Source organism: Molothrus ater, chromosome 8 (genome assembly GCF_012460135.2).
Source record: "Molothrus ater isolate BHLD 08-10-18 breed brown headed cowbird chromosome 8, BPBGC_Mater_1.1, whole genome shotgun sequence".
In the NCBI taxonomy this organism is placed as follows: Eukaryota; Metazoa; Chordata; class Aves; order Passeriformes; family Icteridae; genus Molothrus; species Molothrus ater.
The window spans coordinates 3,339,767-3,358,428 of NC_050485.2; the positions used below are offsets into that span (position 1 = coordinate 3,339,767).

The following is an 18,662-nucleotide window of genomic DNA, read 5'->3' on the forward strand; positions in this document are numbered from 1 at the left end:
ACCATTTTATTACTATTAAACTTGTAAAATTTTAAAAACAAGTGATTGGTGTTTTCCACAGAGAGGCAGCCCCACAGCACTGGATTTCAGTAGTTTTTTATTTCTAGCATCCATACACGCCCCAGGTGAGTGATCTCCTGTCACGACTCAGAGCACACCACACGACTGTGCACAAAGCAGGGTGTTTGGATTTCATAAATTATTTCTTCCAGCCTCCACTAGGCCTCAGCAGACACGTCACTGCTAGGTATGGAATTCTAATCAGCAAAGTTACAGGCAAGGTCTTCTTGCTGACACTGAAGCTATTTTTCTGTTCTATTCCTGCATGTGGCAGCTCCTCGGTGGGAAGGACACAGCTGTCTCACCACCATCCTCAGGACTTAGTTTTTCTGGTAGTAGAACCATTTGTCAACTGTGTGGGGCAGAAAAAAGGAGGAGGTTAGTCCCCTGTGAGCCACCCAGTTATTAAGCAGTTACGTGGCAGTGTGTGTGTGTGTGTGTGTCACCTCCAGCTCAGGGGCTTCCTCTGCTCCTGGCAACAGCTCCTCAGACAGCAAACAGGTTCTGGCACAACCCTGTTTGCGTGGATTTGTTTTCCCAGAGCAGTCAGCCTTGCTCAGGCTGCCATTAGGAACATCCATCACTTGGTGCAGGCAAGGACAGCAAGGCAGGCTTCCCACTGGCTCAGCTGATTCAGGGGGGCAAAGCCTCCAACTCCCATGCCCACATGGGAGATACCCATTTTTAATAAAATAATAAACCTCCACAGGTTTATTCCCCATGAAGGGATTGCAAGAGTCAGCCCAGCTCTTCTTTCTGCTCCCAGCTTGCCCTCAGCTTGCCTTTGGGCCCTGCCCTGGCTGCAGCACCCTGCAGGTTTAGTTCAGCCCCTCATTTTCCTGGCTGCAGCACCATGCAGGTTTAGTTGAGCCCCTCATTTTCCTGGCTGCAGCACCATCCAGGTTTAGTTCAGCCCCTCATTTTCCCAAGGACAGTTCCCCTGAGGAAGCCCCTGCTGGGTGCTGGGGTGTCAGGGGGGTTTTGGGCTCACCTTCGGGTGGGATGGGGCTGGCAGCTTTACACGGCGGCGCCTGAAACGAGAAGGGTGTTATCAGAGACCAGAGGTGTCCTTCACTCTCCTCACAGCATTTAGGGCTGCACAAATCTTTCCTGAGCACCATTTGAGCCCCTGTGGCAGCTGTGGGGGAACAACTGAGCCCCCGTGCAGTGTCCTGTCATTCCTGGAGCGTCCCCATTCCGGGGATGCCCGAGGGGCTCAGCCTCCAGGGCCACTCCCAGCACAAGCAGTTCCCACTCCAGACCCTACACAGGTGCAGGCAGCTGCTTTTTTTAAAAATATGGGGGAATAGAGGCATGAGGGGCTCTTTGAGAACTCCTCTGAAGAGCTTTCCCTGGTATTCAGCAACCAAAGCCGGAAAGTCTGGTGACACATCCTCCATGAGGGCTTTCGAAAATCTCACTGAGACCCCTAATTGGGATCCCAGCACTTTAGAAAAAAACACAATGGTTTTAAAGATCTCTCCAAGGCTACAGAGAGACTCAGGTTTCCAGTTATGGAAGGGATCCAAGATTTGCACTTTGATTTTCCTGTCCCCTCCCTCTAAGCTCTTTCAGGTTGCCAACAGCAGTACTCTTCTAGTCTAGGGAAACACAATTAAATCCAGAGGCTGGACAGGAGAACTACACCAGGAATGTCAAGCTCTTCATTCTGAAGCTGCAAAATCCCTGGGGAATTAGACTCTCTTTTCTCAGAGGGAGACCTGGACTGTGAAGCTCTTGGAAGCCCAAACACAAAAACCCTCTCAGAACAGCTGACAGCCAAGCTACAGCTCAGAAGTTTAGCCCTCCATGCAAACTCCATTTGGGATTCCATCTCTTGGGTGACTAAGGGCAGGGAGAAGCCTCTGGGGGAATGTGTGCTTCGCTCCACATCCATCCTGTTTAACCAGAAGCAGGTGTTCAGCCACCCAAAACACTCTGAGCATGCCATGTGCCATCCACACAGAGAGGACAGTTCCCCACACAAATTGCACCGTTTTCCCTGATAATAACACCAGGATCTGGCCACTCAAACTGGTACTTACTGCATTCACAGTAGCTTTTGCACAGTCTTGACTACAGCAGAAGGGGCTCTCAGACACTGTCAGGTTGGTGCTGGAAGACATTGGGCACTTGTGAGAAGGTGCAAGCCCAGCCTCCCCCTAAGAGCATTAAATAATGGAATATTAAAGCTCTCAGCTGCCAGGTGGAGGGGGGAAGGCCTGGGGAGGCAGCCAGCAGCTAACAGAAAGCATGGCACCCCTCAGGAAGGGATGTTCCAGGGTTTTTAATTTAGGGGAGAGGAAAGGGCACATTCCCACAAGCATGAACCTACCAGTTGATCTCCCCTCCATCAGTTTTCTTTGTTATTAAAGCTTTCCAGTGTTCGTGGGTGCTTTTGATGACGTCCAGGGCAAAATCCTGAAGTTGGAGATGAGAACAAACATCATGTCAAGTGGAAGCACCAGACCACCTTCTCCAGACCCTCACTCACAAGGAGCTGATTTTAGGCAGCTCTGGCAGGGGCTGGAAGAAACCTCTTCCTCTCCAGTGCCGTTCAGGAAGAGCAGAAACTCCCAGCGCACAACAGCTGAAACAACCAGGATTGTGCAGCAGAATTGTTTTGCTTTCAAGATGGGAGGATCTGCCAAGGTCAAGAGCGAGCTTGGGGCCAAAAGAAACTGAACAGAGTCTCGGGCCAGTGCTCCATTCTAGAAGCACCTCCACCCTGCTGCTCCTCCCACTCGGTTTGTCTCCAGCAGCTGCTGATCCAGGCCTGTCCAGGAGCTCCCTCCACTCCAGGCAAACAATTCAGAGCAGCAGGAAGAGACATGCAGCTGAGCTGGCTTTGCAACTCCTTAAAACTCAATTTGTTTCCAGGCAGATCAACCTCTTCCCTTAAAAAGGAGCAATATATGCTCAAGCATTAACCTGTCAGCTGGAGAAGGAAACACACACAGTTCATTGTTGGTGTGAACACTGGCACTAAATGTCCTGGTTTGATACCACACTGAGCCAAATAAAACACTGCAGAGCATGTCTGAGGTTCTTTATCCTGATTTTCCAGTTTTCTTGATGGGTTTCACCCATCCTGAGGGGCAGTAAGGTGCTCCAGCCTGACCAGCCTAGTGCTGTGCTACAGCCAGGGGACAAGTCCTTCATCACTTCCATTTCCTTTCCCAGAGAGGGCTTTGGCAAGAATTCCCCTCCTCTGCACCACCTCTGGAGCCCTGGGAATTGAGTCACCTCACTAAACCCCTCATGGCACTCCAGGAAGGGCAGGAGTGAGGACACCAAAACAGGATTTCACCTGCTCAGGAGCAGTAACTTATCTGATCCAAGCCAGAGAAGAGGCAGAGCCCTGCCAAGGCTGAGCCTTACTCACAGGGTGTGAGGGAACACTTCATGCCTGAAGGAAGAAGTGCTTTAACTCCTCAGTTAAGTTTAACTTGCACCAGTGGAACAAAGCCAACGGGTAAGGAAGGCAAAGGGTGATGCCAAGCTGCCTTTGCTCCAGAGCTGGAGCAAATAAACCTGGTGTTTTCCACCTGCTTCTGACACCAAGGCTCCCAGCCCTGAAGTGATCCCACATGAAAAAAATATTCAACAACACCACAGTGATAACCCCAGGCATTTTTTTTTCTGGTATTCCTGCACTCACTAGGCTGGAAAAAAACAGCAGGATGAACTGAAATCAACTCTCAGCACCCCATAAAAATCCATTCTCTCAGCAGCTCACTCGTGTCCCCACCCAGCCTGAGCTCAGGTTTGGGACTCTGTGCACAGGAAGGTGATCCTACCTTGCCTTTAAATTCCCCATTAAAGGCAAACTGGTTTTCTGGCTTTCCATCAGGTACTTTGTATCTTCTGAACCAGTCCACAGTAGCTTCTAAGTATCCAGGCTTCATCCTTCTGACATCCTCGATGTCTGGCAGGGGACACAGGGTTTGTTAGCCAGAAACAGTAACAGAATGCAGTGAATTGCAGACTTTCAGTGTCTCTGCTGAGTTGTTCTGGGCTGTGCCTCCTTCAGCCCCTCCCCAGGCAGCCTTAGCAACATTTCAGACAGGCTCCCTGAAGTCCCAGTGAGTATCTCTGCAGGGAAGTGTCATCCCCAGGGCGTGCATCCCCAGGGTCCCCAGGAGCTTGGACACATTTAAACAGCCTGGATTAGGGGCTTTGGGGCCAATCCCTTTCCTTGCACTGTTTGGAACGCCAGGCTGTGCAGAGGATTGGCCACATGAGACAAACAGCAGTGAAATGTTTCGCTCCAGGACTTTCCTTCCAGCATCACACCTGATTGCCAGCAGGGCACAGAGGGAGCAAGCCCTGTCCCCAGCTCCTGCAGGCTCCCAGGGGAGGAAGGGAAGGACTGGAACACCCCCTGGAGCTCACCATTGTAGCTGGCTGCCTCGGGGTCCTCAACGTTGATAGCAATGACTTTCCAGTCTGTCTCTCCCTCATCAATCAGGGCCAGCGTGCCCAGCACCTTCACTTGGATGACTTCTCCCCTGGAGCAGACCTGCAAGGACAAAGGCCCTGCTGTCCATCCTGCTGCACCCAAGGAGAGCACGACAGGAGGCTGTGCAGGGGCTCAGCCAGCAGCCAGCCACCATGAAATTAGCTCTGGCTGTCAGCAGCTCATCAGCCCTGCCTCATCTCAGCAGCAATCTCCAGGGGCAGCAGAGGGAAACAGCACATTGTTAAGGGAGGGGAGGTAGGAAATGAATAATGGCCCTGGATAATTGGCTTTGGAGACATTAATTACACGTTTCAGGAGTCGTTGAGGATGCCTTACCTTGCTTCCAATCTCGCACACATCAATGGGATCGTTATCTCCACAGCAACCAGTATTTTCATCCTTGTGACCTGGGTCTTCCCAAGTCTGAAAAACAACCCCAAAGCAACATCAAAATCAACCACGCATAAGAATAAGAACCCACAGATTTAAAGAGGTACAAAAAGCGGGTTTATTTTGGGCATGCAGTTGCCTGGAATAAACAGAGGATGGCCCACTTCACACCTGCTGCCAGGTCAGGTATTTGGGCTGCTGCTTCCCTTGGGCCTGGGAAGTTTGAATTCAAGTCAAAAGCTCTCATCTTTCACAAGGTAAGCAGCCCCTTCCTACCCACAAACGCCCTTCCAACGACTTTCCAGACTTCCTCTGTCCCACAGCTGCTTAAAGGTGAAGTTCACATCTATAAAGGGCAATTGTTGATTTGGCTTCCTGCCTGTTCCTCTCCCTATTCATTCCTTAGCAGAAGTTTCCTGAACTCCAGATAGCAGTCCAGCAGAGATGGAAGACAGGCAGGGTGTATTGTTTCCCTTTAATTAAACAATTAAAGACACTGTTAACCCTGGAGAAGTGATAAGAATGTGGAGTCCCACTGTGCTCCCCGGTGCATCTCACTCACAGTGGTGAATGCACATTGAAGGACACCACTCCAGAGGCCAATTAATTGACTCCAAGAACAAGAGCTGTTTAAAAGATGCTCCTGATCAGGAGTGAAAAGCACTCCATGCCCACTTGCATCATAAGGAACACGTACTCCTAAGGGGATTGAGATATAAAAAGGAATGTTCTTCCCAAACCTCTGTGTACCAGGACAAGCCCAGTGTAGTCAGGACCTTGTGATGTTCAGGAAGTGTTCAAGAAGATGTTCTGACACCTGGGTGGTGCTGTGGGGCCACAAACACTATCACATTTCTCTACCAGGAAGTGTTAAGCTCTTGATGCATAAACACCTTTGATCCATGAATACATGACAGAGCAAAGGCTTCAAAAGACAGGCACCAGAAACAGGCACCAGAATCCATTCAAGCAGGAAACAACTCAACCTGTAAAGCCATGTGGGGAAAACACTCGACATGTGCTACTGTCAAGAGCACAAATACCAAACTCAGAGTGTTTGCCTGACACTGACAGCTTATTTCTCTGCAGGAAACCCCAGTCTTAGAGAACATCAGAGGCAAACAGCCTTGTTTGAAGTCCCTCTTTATCTGGCAGCCCCCAGCCATTTAAGAGCACATGTCCAGATGTCACTATCGTGGTGCCACCTTGCCAGCTGTTTCTGGGAAAGCACATCTGTGCAGTGCTGGGCGTTGGCAAGAAGAATCTCCCATAAAGATTCAGCCTCAATCCTGCACCCTCAGGATAAAGCCTCGTGCTCTGCCAGGCAGGAACTGAAGGCACTGCATGGCCAGATGCACCATGACAGCTCCCTTCAGCCACAGAAGGACCTGCCAGCTCCTGCCCAGCCGAGCTCCCAGCAGCTGGGGATGAGCAGCAGGAGCTCCTCCTCAGGGAGCTGGTTTGTACCATCAGAGAGAAGCCTAAAACCTGGCATTTCTGATTAAAAATACCCCTGTTTTCCTGACAGGTTCTCTCCCTCAGGAGCACAACAAATCCAGCTGCAAACACCACGCTCCAGACCAGACTCTCTGCTGACCTTTTTGCTCATTCATACAGGCACAGAAACCCTCCCTCCTCCCCACCAGGAGGGATGAGCCCCTGGGATAAACCACAGGACCTGTGGGATGGCACCATAATTCCAGATGTAGCCCTTGTGGGGAAACACGTTCGCTACAAAGCGCAGCTTCCCCTTCTTCACATCTTGCTTAATTGGGTTTAAGGGTTCCTTTGTGGAAATCTGAAAGAGAAGTTTTAAATAAATAAATATATAATAATTATAAGATCGTTATAATATAAATTTATATTATATAGTATTGTATTATATTATAACATATTCTATAATATTTTTAATTATTATACTATACTATTATATTATAGTATAGCATATATCTAATTAATATAATAGTATAGTATATATAATTATATACTAATATATACTACATATAATAGTATTTAATTATTATAATATACTATAATATACTATACTATATATAAAATATATAATAATAATATATATTTTATATAAAATAATATAATATAATTTATATTACTATAATTTATTAGTATATTATGATTATATTATATTATATTTATATAGTTATAAATAAATCCCTCTGCTTTACCCTTTATGAATAAAAAAGTAATTTTTTTAAATGGAATTGACAAGCCAAGAGACCAGGAGAAGATGCTGATGCTAGCAGCAGATACTGGACACCTCCTGTTGCATTGCCATCCCTTGGAATATGGTTTCCAGCAGACTTATAAGCCTTGGAATCACATGGGGTTTAGAGCCATAAAATATTGCTTTAATCAGAAGCCACGGGAGAACACCATGGCATTCCAACATCTGCAACCTCAGCCTCCACACCAGCCTGCAGCACCAAGCAGGGACTGAGAGGGAGAAGTTAGCAGCCACTCTGATTCTGGAGGTGGATCTGAGGAGGGCTTGGCAAAGCCAAGCATTAGGATGGAGCTGTAATGTAGTTACCTCCATTTTAGCATTTGTCCATCGAGGCACCTCCACGACCATGTTGAACACATTCTGAAGAAAGCAGAAGAGCAGTGAGTGGGAAGGAATCTTCTAAACTAGGGAACACATACAAGTGAGCACAAAAACCAGCCAGTTCACCTGAAACCATGCTTTCTTCTGCTGTTTTTTTTTTTCAGTGCTAATTTTGAGACAGCTGATGAAAGTCCTGTAGCCCAGTCAGTCACCTGTCATCACTCCAAACTGAATCCCACAAAAGACCCCAAAGGCCAGATTAAGGTTCCCACATGTTCTCGATCAGTTGCCACCTGCAAACATCCCCATCCCATTCCTACACTACAGGAACAGGTTAAATCAATGGCAAACAGCTGCACACAAACTACCCTGGACATAACAAAATGGGGTTTGGGCCATATTTATTATGTACAAAGAGCCACTCTGGCCATCCAGAAAAGACAAGACCAACAGGACAAGCCATCTCTTTAATAGTGTGGGTATCTATGTACTGCCCTGAATGAATGAGACCACCACTCCCAAATATTCCAGCCATAGTGTAGGGAAGGATGCCCTTTGTCCAGGCTGACACTCCTCTAACAGCACACCTTGCTAGTGGCATGGTGTGAGGATGAAAACGTGGGGGAGAAATGCAGAACCACATCTCACTGTATCTTGTTTACAGGTGACACTTGAAAACATCTCCTGTTGATCCAGCTGGGCTGAGAGTTCAAGGTCAGCCTCCTCTCCAAGAAAACAGGCTTTTCCACACCTGAACCTTAACATCTGCTGTTTGAAGAGATTATGGCTTTTTAACAAAAAGTCAAACCTTGCTCCCTGGCCTGGGCAAGGTTTCTAATCCCCACCTTAAGCAGTATTAGCATGGCAAAGTCCCTCCAACCTGTATTGCCCCATAATTGGATTGGTATTGTGCAACAAGTGCTGTTACATCACTGACTTTGCCCACACCCTTCCCCAGCAGAGCTTTTTTACAACCCCTTAATTGCAGGGGGTCACTGCTCATTTGCATTTTACATGCACAAAGGCACAGAACTGGGTTTATTCCTAACTCCAGGGAAGGAATGAGGCAACTGGAACAGGCTGGGCTGGCAGCTTATGGCTTTGCAGGCAGGGAAAGATGACTTGGGGCTGCATCTTTGTAAGGACTGAAGCCTCCCCGTGGTCCAGCTTGGCCAAAGACACACAGAAAGCAGCTCAAGGTCGTCCCTTTGCAATGACACAGGTCTGGGTAAGGTCAACACAGCCCAGCCTGAGTCTGAAAAAAACACCCTGCAATCCTCTCAGCATCTTAGGAGTCTGAGGATAAAGATCAAGGAGCCCAGACAGAGTGGGACAACCTTTTGCTCTGAGCTGGGCCCTGCATTGTAGCTGGCAGTCCACCTGCTAAGTGATGAGTAAAACCTCAGTGCTGAGGCACTCCAGGCACAGAGAGAGCCCCAAGGGAGCAAGCAGCACTATTGTGTAACTTCAGGGACTGTGACCTTCAGCTATTGGGACTTTTTTCTCTGAACGACTTGGCACAGAGGTGCTGGCAGCAGCAGTTTCCCCTGTTAAGCACTACCAGGTCAAGGAACTCCCCCTCACCTCTGTACTCACTCCCCTGCTCCTTCCTCCCCTGTTCTGCAGGCATCTGCAAAGCATGGCATTATCTGGATTTTCCTTGTCTGGCTTACCTGCCAGGCACCTGCACTGGGAACTGCTTCCCTACTGAGCCCTGGATGACCACAATCCATCTTTTCTCCTCTGTGAAGGCAAAAGCCACTACACACTTCCCAGAGCACCTCAGGTAGCTCCATCACCTTCACCTCAGCAGATCAATCAGCTGCTTTTTGGAAGTTCATCTCTCAGCTTTTTTTTCCTTTTTCCTTTCCCAGAACCACTCCCCACCAACCTCTGAATGTCAGCTCTCTCTAACAAGTAGTAGCTGCTCCACTACATTTCCCAAGCTGCACAGATTTATAGTCAGAGAAAGGAACAAGCTACAACAGTAAAGGAAACAGAGAGCCCGAGGCACCACTGAAAATGCATTAAATGAAAACTGAAACACAACCATTTTGATTTCCTGAAGCTGGGGCATTTTTTACTCAGCACAGCCTAATTTGCCTAACCACTGGCTGTTAGAAGGATGTGAAAGACCTGCAGCACTGCAAGGGGCAGGTTCTGCCAGGCAAGAGCTCCCAGGAGATGCTCCAGCAGGAATTTAACCTGCTCATCTTCACCTTCTGTTCCTTGTCAGATTTTACTGCAGGCCATACTGCAGCCAATCCCCAAGCCTGAAATACCATGCAGCACCCATAGGAATGGGGGTTAGATATTACAAAAAAAGCAGTTTTCTGCTTAGCTAACCCAAAATGCCTGCACGGGTGAGCTCAAGCCAACCACTCACGTCTCTGACGCAGGAAATGGGAATGAGATCATCCATTCTCTCCTCCTGGGTGGCTCCACCCGAGGCCAGGATGGAGAGAAACCCATTCCTTGTAGGGTGAGCCTGCCCCAGGTGTCTCAGGCTGCAGGACCCCCTGCGTCCTTGGATGTTTCAGGACTCCCTGATCCCCTGTGTGCTCCCAGATCCCCTGGACCCAGGGATGTTCCCAGATCCCCATGTCCCTTGAATGTTTCAGGACCCCTGGTCACCTGTGCGTTCCTAGATCCCTAAGTCTCCTTGGATGTTTCAGGACCCCCAGTCTCCTGCATGTTCCCAGATCCCCTGGTCCCCAGGATGCTCCAGGACCCCTTGATCTTCTGGATGTTTCAGGACCCCTGATCCCCTGTGTGTTCCTAGATCCCCTGGTCCCCTGTGTGTTCCCAGATCCCCTGTGTGTTTCCAGATCCCCAGCACACAACATCTGGAATGTTGCCAGATTCCCTGATCTCCTGTGTGTTCCCAGATCCCCTGGTCCCTTGGAAGTTTCAGGAGCCCCTGACCCCTTGGATGTTTCAGGACCCCTGAGCCCCTGTGTGTTCCCAGATGCCCTGGATGTTCCCAGATCCCCTGGTCCCCTGTGTGTTCCCAAATCCCCTGATGCCCTGTGTGTTCCCAGATCCCCTGTTCCCTTGGATGTTCCAGGACCCCTGGTCTCCTGGATGTTCCCAGATGCCCTGGTGCCCAGGATGTTCCCAGATCCCCATGTCTTCTGTGTGTTCCCAGATCCCCTGGACCCTTGGATATTACAGGACTCCCTGATCTCCTGGATGGTTCAAGATCCCTGAGCCCCTGTGTGTTTCCAGATCCCCTGGATGTTCCCAAATCCCCTGATCCCCTGTGTGTTCCCAAACCCCCTGGATGTTCCCAAATCCCCTGGTCCCCTGTGTGTTCCCAAACCCCCTGGATGTTCCCAAATCCCCTGGTCCCCTGTGTGTTCCCAAACCCCCTGGATGTTCCCAAATCCCCTGGTCCCCTGTGTGTTCCCAAACCCCCTGGATGTTCCCAAATCCCCTGGTCCCCTGTGTGTTCCCAAACCCCCTGGATGTTCCCAAATCCCCTGGTCCCCTGTGTGTTCCCAAACCCCCTGGATGTTCCCAAATCCCCTGGTCCCCTGTGTGTTCCCAACCCCCCTGGATGTTCCCAAATCCCCTGGTCCCCTGTGTGTTCCCAAACCCCCTGGATGTTCCCAAATCCCCTGGTCCCCTGTGTGTTCCCAAACCCCCTGGATGTTCCCAGATCCCCTGGTCCCCTGTGTGTTCCCAAATCCCCTGATGCCCTGTGTGTTCCCAGATCCCCTGTTCCCTTGGATGTTCCAGGACCCCTGGTCTCCTGGATGTTCCCAAATCCCCTGGTCCCCTGTGTGTTCCCAACCCCCCTGGATGTTCCCAGATCCCCTGATCCCCTGGTCCCCTGTGTGTTCCCCACCCCCCTGGATGTTCCCAAATCCCCTGATCCCCCGTGTGTTCCCAATTCCCCTGGATGTTCCCAAATTCCCTGATCCCCTGGTCCCCTGTGTGTTCCCAACCCCCCTGGATGTTCCCAAATCCCCTGATCCCCTGTGTGTTCCCAAATCCCCTGGATGTTCCCAAATCCCCTGATCCCCTGGTCCCCTGTGTGTTCCCAAACCCCCTGGATGTTCCCAGATCCCCTGGTCCCCTGTGTGTTCCCAGATCCCCTGGATGTTTCCAGATCCCCAGATTCCCTGTGTGTTCCCAAATCCCCTGGTCCCCTGCGTGTTCCCAAATCCCCTGGTCCCCTGTGTGTTCCCAGATCCCCTGGTCCACAGGATGTTCCCAGATCCCCCGATCCCTTGGATGTTCCAGATCCTCCGCGTGTTCCCAGATCCCCCGGTCCCTTGGATGTTCCCGGACCCCGCATGTCCCGGACGTTTCAGGACTCCCCGACGCCCTGCGTGTTTCAGGACCCGTTCTTACCTTCCCGGCGTCCGCGTACATGGGGATATCGTGGAAGGGGGAGATGTAGCGCCCGGCGCCATCCTCTGCAAGGCAAGGGGAGGGAGCCCAGTCACGCACCGGGGGCACACCTGAGCGGGCTCAGGCGGGGCCCGGCGGGCTGTGAGGGGCAGCGGGGGCAGTGGGGGCGGCGGGGGCGGCACTCACTGAAGAAGAGCCGGTACTCGGGGCTGTGGGGCCCGGCGCGCTCCTCCACGCCGTACCCCGACATCGCCGCGCACGCGCCCGCGCTCGCCGCCGCCGCCGCGCCGCCGGGAGGGGGTGCGGGGCACAGTGCGCATGCGCCGCCCGCGCGCCCGGCCCGCCCCGCGCCACGCGGCGCCGCAGGGAATGGGAATGGTCAGTGCTGGTTGGGAATGGTAATTCCTGGTTTGGAATGGTAATTCCCGGCTGGGAATGGTTATTCCTGATTGGGAATGGTTCTTCCTGGCTTGGAATGGTAACTCCTGGTTTGGAATGGTAATTCCCGGCTGGGAATGGTTATTCCTGATTGGGAATGGTTCTTCCTGGCTTGGAATGGTAACTCCCGGCTGGGAATGGTTCTTCCTGGCTTGGAATGGTTCTTCATGATTTAGAATGGTCCTGCCTGGCAGGGAATGGTCACTCCTGGTTGGGAATGGTTATTCCTGGTTGGGAATGGTTATTCCCAGCTGGGAATAGTCATTCCTGGTTTGGAATGGTAATTCCCAGCTGGGGATGGTTCTTCCTGGCTTGGAATGGTTCTTCCTGGCTTGGAACGGTCCTGCCTGGCAGGGAATGGTCACTCCTGGTTGGGAATGGTTATTCCTGGTTGGGAATAGTCATTCCTGGTTTGGAATGGTAATTCCCGGCTGGGGATGGTTCTTCCTGGCTTGGAATGGTTCTTCCTGGCTTGGAACGGTCCTGCCTGGCAGGGAATGGTCACTCCTGGTTGGGAATGGTTATTCCTGGTTGGGAATAGTCATTCCTGGTTTGGAATGGTAATTCCCGGCTGGGGATGGTTCTTCCTGGCTTGGAACGGTCCTGCCTGGCAGGGAATGGTCACTCCTGGTTGGGAATGGTCACTCCTGGTTGGGAATGGTTATTCCTGGTTGGGAATGGTTATTCCCAGCTGGGAATAGTCATTCCTGGTTTGGAATGGTTCTTCCCGGCTGGGGATGGTTCTTACCGGCTGGGAATGTGTCTTCCCAGCTTGGAATGGTTATTCCTGGCTAGGAATGGTTCTTCTTGGTTGGGAATGGCCCTGCCCAGCTTGGAATGGTTCTTCCTGGCTGGGAATGGTTCTTCCCGGCTTGGAATGGTTCTTCCTGGCTGGGAATGGTTCTTCCTGGTTTGGAATAGTTCTTCCCAGTTGGGAATAGCTCTTCCTGGCTGGGAATAGCCCTGCCTGGCTTGGAATAGCCCTGCCTGGCTTGGAATTGTTCTTCCTGGCTGGGAATGGTTCTTCCCAGCTTGGACTGGCTTTGCCTGGCTGGGAATGGTCCTGCCCAGGCGGGAGTGTTTTTTCCTGACTTGGAATGGCCCTGTCTGGTTGAGAATAGTCCTTCCCAACTTGGAATGGCTCTGCCTGGCTGGGAATGGTTCTTCCTGGCTTGGAATGGCCCTGCCAGCTTGGAACAGTCCTGCTCACGATGGCCACAACAGCCTGGGCTGTCACGGACCTGCACAGAGAGGTCCCAGCCCAGCACAGTTCAGCATGGCCACGGTAGCAAGCGGTGGCATGTTCCAGCACGGCATGATCCTGCCTGGAATGGCCACACAAGGCTGGGCTGGCACAATCTGGCATGGCATGGTTCGGCCCAGCATGGGTGTAACAGCATGGGGTGGCATGGACTGGCATGGCATGGGCACTGCAGTACGGTGGGATGTGGTCAGGAATGGCCACAAATGCGAGGAGTGGCATTGTCCTGCACGGCGTGGTTTGGTCTAGCATGGGACGGCGTGGTCCAGCATGGCATGCCTTGGTACAACATGGCCACAGCATCGCCCATCCATGGGAGGGCCTTGGAATGGTCCATTCCCATGACCATGACAGCATGGTCCAGCACAATCCGGCTTGGTCCTGCCTGGCATGGCCATGGCAGCGTGGCTTGGCACGGTCCCGCATGGCATGGCTTGGTCCAGCACAGCATGGTGCTGCACGCCTCTCCATGGCATGGCCAAGCACGGACAGGATGGCCCGTTCTCCCACACTTCTCCTGGATCCCTGCCTTCCCTGGCCCCGTGCCTGGACTGGGCTGGGTTAGGGGGGTTCTGGCAGGGCCCGGGGGGCTCAGTGCCGTGGTGGGAAGTGGAGGAACCTAGCCAGGAACAAGGCATCAATTGGACACACCTTTATTTCCATGTCTGTGGCCAATCCCCACTCCCCACCCTGCAATCCCTCGGTGCAGAGCAGTTTGGTGGCCTCAGCCGTCCCACGCGGGGACGCCGGCGCGGCGCGGGGCTAGCGGCCCTGACTCGGACACGGCCGGCGAGGCGCTGGCCCGCGCCTGGCTCAGGATGCGGTTATGGGTGCCAAAAAGCATCCGGGGGCCGCGGCTCCGGGGGGTGTAGGGCCCGCGCTGGCAGTGCCACGAGCAGAGCGGGGCCCTGAAGACCTCCTGGAAGGCGCGTCGGAAGTTCTCGTTGAAGTACCCGTAGATGATGGGGTTGGCGCTGCTGTTGAAGAAGGCCAGCCAGTGCGCCAGCGGGTAGACGTAGACGGTGAGCAGGCGCAGCTGGGCCTCGCTCAGCCGCCCGTAGTCCGTCAGCAGCATCAGCGTCCAGAGGGGCAGCCAGGAGACGCTGAAGAAGAGGGCAACGATGATGAGCATGTTGATGACCTTGGCCTTCCTCCGGGAGATCCTCCTCCCCTCCGGCTCCTCCCCGCCCTGGGCAGGCGCCACCGACTTGAAGAGCTTGAAGGCGATGCGGGCGTACATGACAACAATGAGGGCGAGGGGAGCCACGTAGATGTGGGAGAAGAGGACGGTGGTGTAGATCCTCCTCATCCCCGTCTCGGGCCAGGCCTCCCAGCAGGAGTAGAGAGGGTAGGAGTTGTTGTAGGTGTCCACCATGAAGTGGTGCTCCTCCCTGGTGACAGTCAGGGTGACGGCAGCGGGGCACATGATGAGCAGGGCCAGCACCCAGATGACGGCGATGGTCAGCAGGGCTTTCCTCAGCGTCAGCTTCTGCCGGAAGGGGTGGACAATGCAGCGAAACCTGGGGGAGAACAGCTCATGGTGGCTTTGGGCATCCTGGGGAATGAGGGTGGTCAGGACCCAGGGGTGAGAATGGAAGGTGAGATGGGTTGCTCTTTACATGTGTCTTTTGGTGGCAGAGCTGGGTTGGTGTGTTCATCCCGGCATGGGGAAGGACACCTTGCTGGAATGCCCCAGCTTTGCGGTGCTCCTGGAGAGCTGTGGCAGGCTCCTGACATTCCCAGGAGCTTTCTCACAATGGGAATGGCCCAGGGCACCTGGACCTGCTGGAGATGGTTTGCTCCCCATGTCCCCACGTCCCCATGTCCCCATGCCAACGTACCTCTCCACAGCGATGGCCACCAGCGTGAAAACCGAGGCGGAGACGGACATGCCCTGCACCAGCCCGCTCATTTTGCACATGGTGTTGTCAAAGGGCCAACCTGTGAGGGGACACCATGCAGGCTGTGGGTGCCTCTGACCCACCCAGCTCCCTTGAGGTGTCCCCATCCACTGTATTGTTGCTGGGGTATGCTAAGTCCTGCTCCCAGCTTGTGTGGAGATAGCCTTTAACGGCATGATCCTTGAAGAAGAACCCCAAAATTGGTAAAAAAGATACACATGACACTTAGAGACTCAAGGAACGTGGTGTCATTTTTCCTACCGACTTTGGGACCCTCAATCAGAAGGATTTTAATCTTGTTTCTTGACCCCAATACCAATAAATACATAAATCACACCCCAAAATCAATAAGTACAAACCCTGCCCTATGGCCTGGCTGCTGCTGCAGCTGAACCCTCCCAACTCCCTTATCTTTGGAAAGGTCAACAGGCAGAGCTGAGCCAGCACGGGAGAAGGTAAATGCAGAAAGGAGGGTTTTTTTTCAATGTTGCTTGAAGAATGGCTGAACTTCAAACAAATATGCAAATGCAGCATTAGGGCCAAACTTATTTTACCACAAATGGCCAGAACCTCAAATAAAAATTAAAAAAAAAATCTTTCCCCTTCCTCTTCCCTGCTCACCTGTGATGAGGTTGTCCACCAGGGTGGTGGGCATGCAGAAGATGCCCACCAGCAGGTCGCTGATGGCCAGGTTGAGGAGGAACATGTTGGTGACTGTGCGCATCTGGCGGTTCTTCACCACCACAAAGCACACCAGGACGTTGCCGACCACACACATGAGGAAGATGAAGGTGTAGGCCAGGATGAACATGAGGGCCACGGGGGAGGAATGCTGGTAGTATGCCAGGAAGGTGTAGTTCTCCCTCAGGAGGTGGCTGGCGCTGGAGTTGGGCCACCAGGTGCCATTGGAAGGGTCTGGGGAAGGGAAGGCAGGAAAATGAAGCTGGGAGAGAATAAAGCAATAATTCCCTTCATTTCTTAATGCCACCAGAGTGGGGGTTTTCATATTTATTCCAGTGCCCAGACTGGCTGGGACATGTCCTGCTGGACTCATCTTTGTGCCCCAAGTCTCATCCTCCTTGGGTTACACAGCTCAGGGTTCTGCAGCACCTCGGCTGAATTATTATTTTACAACATTATTGTTCGATACCATCGATATCATTATTATTTGGTACAAGTATTGCTTGATATCGTTATTATTTGATATCATTATTATTTGCATCATTCTTTTAGAATTAGAATGGCCCAGAAGACATCCTGATCTCATGGGCCTTTTTTTTTTAGGGATGATGCAAGGAAGACAAATCCACATCCCGACACTCCAGTGCTCTGGCCTTATGGGAGCTGGATCCGTGTGGTCCCAGCCACGGCTGCCCTGGGAGCATCCCTGCTTCTCCTTGTGCTTCCAAGGTTTACAATTCCGTATTCCACAAAATCTTATTCTCCCCGGCAAAGCCGCAAGAACCCAGGGAAAGAGGCTGAGGCAGAGGACACCCTCCCCTTCCCTCCCTTCCCATCTAAAGCGATAATTATCATTCTGATCATTATCTGGGAGCTCCTGGTGCAGGCGGGGGTGGCATTTTGTCACTGGGGATTGAGCGGGGAGCGGGGCTCGGCAGCTCCCACCCTCGGGCTTCCCCAGCCGCACGCACGCAGCCGGGGATGCGGGAGGATGCCGAGCGTGGGCAGGAGCTGCCTGCAGCGCTGACGGGACTGCCTCCGGGAGAATCCGGGCTGCAGTGCTGAGCCGAGGAAAGGCACATTGGAGCTTTAAGGCTGAGCCTAAGCGCCTGCAGGTCAGCCCTGGGCGGCTGGAGCATCCCCCCATCCCTGTGCCCATGCCCTGCTCGCCAGCCGAGAGGCTTTTCCCAGGCACCGGGACCAGCGGCTTCCTCAAGGTTCCGGCAGGCAGGAGGGCCCGATCCAGCCCCTGATACCCCAGTCCTGGGTGCAGGATTTGGGCAACACATTTCCACTGGGAATTCAGAAAGGCGCTGGTGGGGGGATTTACAGCCGACACGGGAGAGGGAGCCTCTTGGAGAGGCAAGGGAGTAGCGGGATGGAGGGGGCAAGATTCCCCAGACAGTCGGTATCAGATGCGTGAACCATCTCTGTAAGCAGGAGCAATAACAAAGACTGTAATGAGATTGCCCAAAACCTGTGATATTAAGCTTAAAACTTTGCTGGACTTTATCTTTTGGGGCTGCAGTGCAGCATGAGCAGGAGGTTGGTGTCCTGTGGAATTGGAGGTGGTTTTAAAGCAAGGTGGAAGATGGGGAAAGGAAAATAAGGGGCCGCTGAGCAGCCGGGTGGGTGCTGGATGGATGAGTGAGTGGATAGATGGATGAATGGGTGGAGGATGGATGAATGGGTGGATGGATGGACGGATGCAGGCGTCCTCAGCACTCACTGACACCTCGGACTGGTGACAGGGGATGGGGGGACCGCACGGGAGGGATGGAGCACCCGCCTTCCGTGCCCTGGGAAAGCACCTCGGGGAAAGGCTGGTCTGAAGGAACAGGCATGGGATGAGGGGTGGATCGCTTTCTTGGGGAATAAAATCAATCAGGTCTTGGCACTCACCTCCGCCGGCCCGAGCCGGCTCCGGGGGCTGCATCGCTGCCGTGCAGGGGATCCGCTGCCCGGGGAGGGGGCGCAGTTCGCCGCCGTCCCTCGCTCCGTGCCTCCCGCCCGGTCCCGAGCCCCGGTGCCGCCGCCGCGCCGGTTGCGGCTGCTCGGCGGCTGCAGCGGAGAAGGGGAGGGGGCGCGGGGGGGAAACACCTCCCATCGCCATGGATACCGGGGGACCCGCACGCTGCCCCCCGGGCGAGGCAGCGCGGGGGCGGGCAGCACACGCCGGGCACGGAGAGGGAGGGAAGGAGCAGCTTCTCTCCCTAGGGAGGTTCGGGTCCGTGTCCCCCGCTGCCGCCGAGGTCCCCGCAGTGATGCTGGCAGCTGATGGCCGGTGTCCCCAGCAGCGCTCCTGGCCATCCCGGGAGGAAAATGAGCCTCCAGACGAGTGGGGAGATCCCCCACGCATCAATCCAGCAGAGGGAGAAGCAGCGCGATGTTTAGGGATGCTGCTTCAGGCTGCTCTGCTCAACCCCAGCTCCTCCAGCAAGCCCAACATCTCTTACCATAATCTTTTACCAAAGTTTGGCAAGTCGAAAAGTCAAATATTTACAGGATTTACCATTCCTGGCTGTCCCCAACCCGCACACAGCACTG

General features: G+C 53.1%; 2 protein-coding genes across 2 annotated transcripts; both read right to left on the reverse strand.

Moving 5' to 3' along the window:
- Positions 1–80: 80 nt before the first annotated feature.
- On the reverse strand, positions 81–12,128 carry PPA1 (inorganic pyrophosphatase 1). The gene is made up of 11 exons (XM_036385867.1): positions 12,021–12,128; positions 11,835–11,899; positions 7,461–7,514; positions 6,591–6,710; positions 4,859–4,945; positions 4,456–4,582; positions 3,861–3,988; positions 2,396–2,481; positions 2,106–2,175; positions 1,052–1,091; positions 81–412 (listed from the first exon to the last, which is right to left on the reverse strand). Exons 1-11 carry the CDS (start codon positions 12,082–12,084, stop codon positions 381–383), a joined length of 873 nt encoding a protein of 290 aa, XP_036241760.1. The 5' UTR covers positions 12,085–12,128; the 3' UTR covers positions 81–380.
- A 2,057-nt stretch (positions 12,129–14,185) lies between these two features.
- Positions 14,186–18,294, reverse strand: NPFFR1 (neuropeptide FF receptor 1). The gene is made up of 4 exons (XM_036385721.2): positions 18,018–18,294; positions 16,056–16,349; positions 15,375–15,474; positions 14,186–15,053 (listed from the first exon to the last, which is right to left on the reverse strand). Exons 1-4 carry the CDS (start codon positions 18,226–18,228, stop codon positions 14,258–14,260), a joined length of 1,401 nt encoding a protein of 466 aa, XP_036241614.1. The 5' UTR covers positions 18,229–18,294; the 3' UTR covers positions 14,186–14,257.
- Between the last annotated feature and the right edge of the window lie 368 nt (positions 18,295–18,662).

What these genes read in the sequence shown, in the direction of transcription:
- PPA1 (XM_036385867.1), bottom strand. Translation starts at nt 12,084, where the DNA reads ATGTCGGGGTACGGCGTGGAGGAGCGCGCCGGGCCCCACAGCCCCGAG. An exon ending in CAAAAGCTACTGTGAATGCA is followed by an intron (nt 1,092 to 2,105) that starts GTAAGTACCAGT and finishes TTCTCGTTTCAG; the next exon opens with GCGCCGCCGTGTAAAGCTGC. An exon ending in CAGCCCCATCCCACCCGAAG is followed by an intron (nt 413 to 1,051) that starts GTGAGCCCAAAA and finishes TGCCCCACACAG; the next exon opens with TTGACAAATGGTTCTACTAC.
- NPFFR1 (XM_036385721.2), bottom strand. Translation starts at nt 18,228, where the DNA reads ATGGCGATGGGAGGTGTTTCCCCCCCGCGCCCCCTCCCCTTCTCCGCT. An exon ending in GCCGGCTCGGGCCGGCGGAG is followed by an intron (nt 16,350 to 18,017) that starts GTGAGTGCCAAG and finishes TCCCTTCCCCAG; the next exon opens with ACCCTTCCAATGGCACCTGG. An exon ending in GTGGCCATCGCTGTGGAGAG is followed by an intron (nt 15,054 to 15,374) that starts GTACGTTGGCAT and finishes GTTCTCCCCCAG; the next exon opens with GTTTCGCTGCATTGTCCACC.